This window comes from Hypomesus transpacificus, unplaced genomic scaffold (assembly GCF_021917145.1).
Source record: "Hypomesus transpacificus isolate Combined female unplaced genomic scaffold, fHypTra1 scaffold_48, whole genome shotgun sequence".
Classification (NCBI taxonomy): domain Eukaryota; kingdom Metazoa; phylum Chordata; class Actinopteri; order Osmeriformes; family Osmeridae; genus Hypomesus; species Hypomesus transpacificus.
Window position 1 is genome coordinate 1,198,476 of NW_025813996.1, and position 8,446 is coordinate 1,206,921.

Here is an 8,446-nt window from a genome sequence, read left to right on the forward strand (position 1 = left end):
CTGTGTTGAATCTTGACGACCTTTGGCAGCAGCAATTTAAAATGGATTTCCCAGAATGCGGCCAGGATGAACAACCTAGTCTGTCAAGGGAAGATCAAAACTTTATGAAGTTGGTCACAGATTCTGCCCAGCTTTTGGATGGCCACTACCAGATCGCTTTGCCTTTGAGAAACAGTCAACTGAGTATGCCAAACAACAGAAAGGTTGCAGAACAACGCACTGTAAATCTGCAGCGACGATTCCTTAAAGACACATCTTTCAAACAGCAATATACAGCATTTATGCACGACATTATCTCTAAGGGATATGCAGAACAAGTCCCCTCGGAAGAACTGGCCCGCGGTGATAAAAGATTGTGGTATACACCACACCACGGTGTATACCACCCGCAGAAGAGAACACTCCGTGTCGTGTTCGACTGTGGGGCAACTTTCCAGTCAAGGTCTTTGAACGCTGAGCTTCTGCAGGGACCCGATCTCACTAGCTCACTAGTTGGAGTCATGACCAGGTTCAGGAAGGAACCAGTGGTGATCCTGGCAGATATAGAGTCCATGTTTTATCAGGTCAGGGTGCCTTCTGAAGACATGGATCTGTTGAGGTTCCTCTGGTGGCCAAATGGGGACATGGCACAAGAATTGGTGGACTTCAGAATGAAGGTACATCTTTTTGGTGCAACTTCGTCACCTAGTTGTGCTAATTTTGCCTTGAGAAAATGTGCAGAGGATCATGCAGAGCAATTCAGCCAGGAAACAATCGAGAAATTATCACATTGTTTTTATGTGGATGACTGTCTAGCAGGAACGGCAACTGATGAGAAAGCTGTGAAACTTTATCATGACCTCTTGTCCATATGCTCTAAAGGCGGCTTCAAATTGACCAAATGGATGAGCAATCGACGTGCTGTGATTGAGGCAATACCAGAAGAGCAAAGGGCAAAAGATATGAAGAACTTAAGTTTGAGCCATGACATACTTCCTGTGGAGAGTGTTAGGGGTACAATGGTGCATTCAATCTGATGCTTTCAAGTTCAAGATAGTGGTCCCAGAAAAACCTATAACCAGAAGAGGTATCCTCTCAGTTGTGAGTTCAATTTATGATCCTCTAGGAATCCTGAGTCCTGTTGTCCTTACTGCTAAGATTATTCTGCAACAGCTATGTAGGAAAGAACTTGGTTGGGATGATCCTATTCCACCATTAGAGTCAAAGGAATGGACACAGTGGCTGGAAGAACTCAGTCAGTTGGAACAATTCCAAGCCACAAGATGCCTGAAACCACCAGACTTTGGAGAAGTCATCATGGCACGCTTACATCATTTTTCAGATGCATGCGAGGATGGCTATGGTGTGGTGACTTACCTTCTTTCGCATAATGCACATTCAGAGGTACACAGTGCCTTCGTCATGGGTAAATCCAGGGTAGCACCATTGAAGTCTGTTTCTATACCACGCATGGAACTTATTGCTGCTACAATGGCAAGCCGCATGGACACATTCTGGAAAAGGGAGTTGCATATGCAGCTTCAGCCATCAGTATTTTGGTGCGATAGTACAACTGTGCTAAAATACATCAAGAATGAGACGTCAAGATTTCGTACATTTGTTGCCAACCGAGTTTCTGAAATTCTCGAAGTATCTCAGGTATCTCAGTGGAGGTATGTGAATACCACTAGCAATCCAGCAGATTCAGCATCTAGAGGATTATGTGTAGATGTGTTCATTAAGAATATTACATGGCTGTCAGGACCCGAGTATCTTCTGCATCCTGAACAGGACTGGCCCGTGAACCCAGATCAAAGTAAACTCCTACCAGATGATCCAGAGGTCAAGGTCAGTGTTTTAGTGAATACTGTGCATTGCTCAGAGCAGGAAGATGCTACCTCTCGTTTAATCAATCATTTCTCCTCCTGGACTCGATTGAGAAAGTCTGTGGCATGGATCCTTAGGCTTAAAGGTCTTCTCAGGTCACTTTGTAAGAGGAAGCAAGTAAGCCCAAGTAAACACCAGGGGCCTTTCACAAAACAAGAAGCAGGAATGACTAAAGCACATACATTAAGTGGTCTACTGTGCATGGATGAGCTAAAAAACGCTGAGATGACAATAATTAAGTTTTGCCAAAGAGCAAGGTTCCCCGATGAACTTGATAAATTGCAGAGCGGTATGTGCGTTAGTAAGAACAGTTCCATCTTTAAACTTTCTTCTGTGCTGGAAGATGGCATTATAAGAATTGGTGGACGATTAAGTAAGGCTGCTATGCCGGAAGAGGCAAAGCATCCCATCATACTAGCAAAAGACCTCCATATCTCGAGCATACTTCTTAGATACATACACGAAGAAGTGGGCCATGGGGGGCGCAATTATATGTTGGCAAGGTTGCGTCAGAAGTTTTGGGTTACAGGCGCTTCTACAGCTATAAGAAGTATCTTGTCCAAGTGTGTTGTCTGTCACAGATTGCAAGCAGTGCCAGGGTCCCAACAGATGGCTGATCTGCCTGCGGATAGGGTCTGTCCAGACGAAGCACCATTCACCTGGGTAGGAGTGGATTACTTCGGACCCTTTGAAGTCAAGAGCCGGAGGAGCTTGGTAAAGAGATATGGAGTAATATTTACCTGTCTGACCATACGAGCCATCCATATTGAAGTAGCGTCCTCTTTGGATACTGATTCATTTATCCACGCATTACGACGCTTTATAGCGAGGCGTGGCCAAGTTCAGGAACTGCGTTCTGATAATGGGACAAACTTTATTGGAGCAGAGCGTGAGCTCAGGCAAGCTATTGAAGGTTGGAATCAGGGCCGTATCAATGATATGCTTTTACAGAAAAACATCAAGTGGGTCTTCAACCCCCCTACAGGTTCACACCATGGGGGAGCATGGGAAAGATTTATAAGGTCAGTACGCAAAGTATTTAATTCTACAGTGAGGTCACAGAATCTTGATGAAGAAGGTTTCTATACCATTGTCTGTGAAATAGAATCAATCATAAATGGCCGCCCACTTACTAAGGCATCTTCTGATCCTAATGATTTGGAAGCACTGACCCCTAACCATCTGTTGCTGTTGAAATCCTCTCCATCCCTACCACCAGGGGAGTTCCATAAAAATGACATCTATGCTCGCCGCCGCTGGAAGCAAGTCCAGTATATGTCAGATTTATTTTGGAAGCGGTGGGTCCAGGAGTATCTAACACAGTTGCAGGAACGGCAAAAGTGGTGTGACAAGAAGCGCAACTTCACGGTGGGGGACAGTCCACATTGTGGATGAGACAGCACCTCGTAATTCCTGGATAATGGGAAAGCTCATCCAAACGTTCCCAGACAGAAGAGGTCTTGTACGAAGGCTGCTTATCAAGACAAAGACAAACCAGCTGGACAGGCCAATAACTAAGGTCTGTCTTCTACAAGAGGCGGAAGCCTGAAGAACTCTTGCTTGCTTGTTTGTTTGACGACTGACCAACCAACTTACTGGACAGAGAGTGATGGTAAAGATCACTCCGATGGGGTATGTGCTTGAACCTCTGGCCCAGACTAGACTTGCACCCTTTGAAGAAAGAAGAGCCAGCTGCCTCTTGGAACACACAAGAATACTTATGTGTATTGCATGACTTTGATGTTATAGTGCTATGTAATGTTAATTATTACAACTATGGTTGGTAATAATTAGGGGCTGGAATATAGCGGCCATATGTCATGGTTGAATTGGTCTGTGCTTTGGTGCTTTTATTTTGGTCTCTGGTGGGCGTGTATGCAAGCCACGTGGGTATTGGCATAGGAATTAGTGAATGAATATATGCACCTGGGCACCTGTGGTAGTATGGCAAGGGGGTGAGTAGGGAGAGCACATTTTTTGTTGACAGCTAAATATGCTGACTATTGGAATTTTGGATTAACTAAAACTTTTACTGGAAGAATTGCATGTATTTTAATATCGCCACTTTGCACAGAAGCACTTGCACTTTTCTATCTGCTGTCCTGTTTAAGAAATATATGTATCTGCCTATAAATAAACAGAAGAACGTAACTTCCAGAGCGGACATTGAAATTGTTGGCAGCGCGTCACTCAAGTGAATCTCCCTTATTTAGCCTCTCAGCGACATTCTGGTGGTTGCTACACTATTGATTGAGTCATGTGACCAGAGCCGCAAAAGGTTAGACAGGGCATTGTGGGTCAGAGAGGGGTTGATGGCTGTGGAGGTAGCTAAAGGGGAATCTGCACATGGTTCAGAAAAGGCGAACACGGTATTTATGTCATTTATTTTGCTATCATTGTGTTTTTGTATTTGTTTGAAGCCATGATGTAGTTATTACAATTGTAAAGATGTATGTTTCAATGCATGCTGCGCCATTAACCCACCTAAAATGGCAAATTAATAAGTCAAACTTTTGTCTTTTATTTTCTTTAGTTTTTCACTGTGTTGATTGAAGAGAGACCGAGAGTTAATAAATATCAAGAAACATCTGTATGAGGCGTGGACTTAATTCATTGAACCGGTGTAGCTACAGTAGTTGGAAAATAGACAGTTAGATAACAATCCCATTTCACTTCTGCAAAACAGGTTTCCTTAGGTTGGTCAGAGCAGAACAAACAAGCAGTAGTTTATCAATGGTGGATATGTTGGCATCACCTCTGCGTTTGATCATGGAAACTGGAAGTGTTTTGTGTAGGATTTTGAAGGTTTTCAGCCCACCAATTGCTCTCTCCACATGGATTCTTGCTCTGGACATCTTCCTGGATGTTGCCACCTCTGATCCTGTCAGTTGTTTTTTCCCCCTGGTAAAAGCTGGCACCACAAGGCGGACACCTTTAGCTGCAAAGTACTCAGGAAAGTTGAATCCCCTGTCAGCCAGCACAATGTCTCCCTCTTCAAGCAGATCTATGAGTCCAGAACTTTTGGTTATTACTTTGTCACTAGCGCGTCCACCCCACACTTTGGACAAAAAAGTAATTGCACCTGTTGGACTATCACCCACTAAGAACTTGACTGTGTTGTGTGACTTGTAGTTGGAGTATGTCAGAGCTCTGGCGTTGAGGCTGGTTGGTCTCTCTATAAACACCTCACTGCAGTCGATGATGCACCTCACACGGCGGAAAGTTGGGGTCCTAAACACAGATGGAAGGTGTTTGCGTACAGCTCTTCGGGAGGGCCAGTGGATTAAAAACTGCATTTCCCTCGCCATGACATCCAACCAGCTGTGGAAAATTGAAGCAACAGTCCCACAACTTGACCCAAACCTGATAGCAAGGTCTTGATGAGTAAGGGCTAGCCTGAGCTTCATCAAGACAATGAGAAACTGGTCAGCTGCAGAGAGTGGTGTGGGCGTCCATGCAGATGTCAGGTAGGTCAGCAGAGTGAGGAACACTTGGACAGATGGAAGGCCAGTATAGAATGATATGTTTTTGACATTCAATTCAGGTCTTGGTGTTTCTTGTTTCTCCCTCTGTAACATTGCAACTTGCTCCTTCAGTGATGCATTCTCCACAATGAGAGCATCCATCTACTGCATTGACAGCTCAGTTCCGACAGAGGTTGTGGTGGTCGTACAGGGAAGGTCATTATTGGTAGGCTCTTCTACTTGCACCGATGGTCCTTCTACTACCACTCTATTAAGGGATCTTTGATACCTCTCCATTCTGTGTTCTCCATCTGCGCTGGCATTAAGAAGGAACTTCGAAGGAATTAAATCGGGTGCAAGGGGTCGTTTGATGGTTTACCTGAAATCAAAGTAGCAGTTAAAATATGCTTAATTGACAGGAGTGCATGCATTGTTTTAAATTATTTTGTTGTAAATGTTTTACATTTCTTCGTTTTTTGTTTTATTTAAGGACTGCATATTATATGTTTACTAAATGGACCTGCCCACCACAGTAAATTCATTTTTGAATCTTGTGGATTCAACTTTTTCTGATTCTATGTAACACTTAATAGCTCCCAAAATCAAGTTTCAAGTACAAACGTATTCAATATGTTTACATAGAAATTATAATGGAAGCAGATGATGAATATTTGGCAACATTCGGCAACTAAAAAGTAACTAAAAGCTACATAGCTAGTTCACGGTTGCTACAGTAACCAACCAGTAACAGCTGCAAGTAGAGCAATATCACTAGCTAGTAACTAAGTAGCTGATCCAAGTATCACTTGACCAAGATCACTTAAAAAAAATACCTGCTTTGTAAACAACAAACGTTGTTAGGTAATCATATACGTTTGTCTCACCTGTAATGAAGTGAGTACTGCAGATCTTCGAATTTGCTGTTGGTAACCAACAACTTCTCTTCACCGCAGCAATCCAGTCATCCCGTTGACCCGTTTCTTTAGGAAATCTAAACATTTTGATTGTGGACAACTTGTTCGTCCCCGATCTCAGCAAACAGCCGACAACGCAGCAACAAGATCCAAAAGACATTGTTGTGTTTAAATAAATAAATAATTACGACAGTAACTTACTCCCTACGCTTTTAAAATTGCTCACTTCAATAATACAATCATTCGCGCGTCTGAAACCGGAAGCTTTCTAGGGCCAAACTTCACAAATGAAAATTCTAGAATGTTCATCAAAAAAGGTCTATAGTACAAAACTAAACTGAATGTGTTCACTTAAACTCAACAAGGTAATTTGATATCTTTATTTTTTTAAATCAACTTTAAGTATAACAGGCTGCTGCTAAGTATTTTGTATTGTAACTTATTATGTGTATGCTTGTAGAAGAAAAAACACGATTTATAGTATAAACAAACACTTTATTCAACTACATTTTAAAAGCCTGAATTAATTTTCTTATATTTTAATTGTGTCAACCCCTCCTCCTTCCCTCCCTACTCCTCCTAATCGTCCTCCACCAGTTCGTCCGGAATCAACACCTGCAACATGAATTAGCTACAGTTAGACAGCAGATCAAATGCAAAGAACAGTGGAAGTGTATTTTATCCATATGCTCCTGGAGTTATTTTTAGGACCGTAACGAGTGAAACGGAAAGCTTCCCTGACCTTCAGTATCCAGATATTTACAACCATCTAGCTAGTGCTAATCAACTTTCCTTCATCTACTCATCGTGAACATTTGTCCGACGTAGCATATCATTATGCTACTTTTCTTGCAAAACGTCTTGGTTTATTGTAGCTCTAGTCTAACTGTCCAAAAGTAGCTTGCTACTCTATAGTACAGTAGAGCTAACGCTACTTGACTAGCTAGAGCTGTAGCCTTCACCTGTCCAAAAGTAGCTTCAGCTGTTTTGTATTTTCTGTATCCTTAAAGAGACGACACCACTAGTGTGTAGGCATCCGATTTAAAGCTAGCTAGTTAGTGCTATCGAGAACATTGTTAACACAGTACAAATTAAGATGATACTGTACGACGTCTCAATTTAGCAGACTTCGAAAACTATTGCCAACTCAAATTGGCTAGAAATTAATACACATTAATTTTCGATATGGCTATTTCACGTTGGATAAACATACAAATACATCTACCCAGACGCTCCCATGTTACCCCGCTCCTCATCTCTCTCCACTGGCTACCCATCAACGCCCGTATCAGATTCAAGACCCTGGTACTGACCTTCCGAGCAGTGAACGGGACTGCACCCGACTACATCAAGTCTCTCCTGCAACCTTACACCCCCACCCGTCACCTACGGTCTTCCTCAGACAACCGCCTGGTGGTCCCACCGCTCAAGACTGCCAGGTCCCAACACAAGCTCTTCTCCTGCCTGGCCCCCCAAAGGTGGAACCAGCTCCCCACCTCCATCAGGGACACCGACTGTCTCCCCACCTTCAAGAAAAGGCTCAAGACGCACTTGTTCCGGGAGTACAACGGCACTTAGGATTGCTTGGCTAGACCTGTTATTAGTTTCCTCCAGGATCACAATGACTCTTATTGAGTGACTTGTTGCTCTTGTAGGTTAGTTGTAACGAAGTTAAGTCTTGTACTCGCTGTGAAATATTTACTATTGATTGTTCTTCCACAGGTACAGTCCTGCACTTTTTGTGGTTCATGTTGTCTTAATTTGTAAACTTGTATAACTGCATGCTCTTATGGGTCTTCCCTTTTGGCACTTGTTTAGTTTTTTCACAATGTATGCTTCATGTTTTGGTTGCTTGCAATGTTTGGGACTACCTATTTGTTATGATCAGTGACCTATGCTCTTTTGTAAAGCTCTCTCTTGGAAGTCGCTTTGGATAAAAGCGTCTGCTAAATGCATAAATGTGAATGTAAAAACATAGATAGTAGAGCTAAAGTTTGTATTAAAACATATTTACCTCAAATTCTGTCCTTCGGGTGGCCCACGTTCACAGGAGTGCGCTAAATCCTACTCTAAACTAGCCAACTACACAAAAAACACAATTAAAAACACAAAAACAAAGAACTAAACTATCAACACTAAAACTTAAGTTGAAGATATATCTACACAAATTGATTATCGAACGGTATTATAGCTATAAATGAA

General features: G+C 42.5%; 1 protein-coding gene across 1 annotated transcript; it reads left to right on the top strand.

The window, feature by feature from the left end:
- The first annotated feature begins 1,208 nt into the window (after positions 1 to 1,208).
- On the top strand, positions 1,209 to 3,261 carry LOC124465379. Its single transcript, XM_047017129.1, has 2 exons — positions 1,209 to 1,298; positions 1,363 to 3,261. The coding sequence occupies exons 1-2, from the start codon at positions 1,209 to 1,211 to the stop codon at positions 3,259 to 3,261; spliced, it is 1,989 nt and encodes a 662-aa protein (XP_046873085.1).
- The last annotated feature ends 5,185 nt before the right edge of the window (positions 3,262 to 8,446 follow it).

Bases quoted from the DNA above. Each gene is read 5' to 3' on its own strand.
- LOC124465379 (XM_047017129.1), top strand. From the start codon at position 1,209: ATGGACACAGTGGCTGGAAGAACTCAGTCAGTTGGAACAATTCCAAGC. The intron at 1,299-1,362 runs GGCACGCTTACA...ACTTACCTTCTT, and splicing joins GACTTTGGAGAAGTCATCAT to TCGCATAATGCACATTCAGA.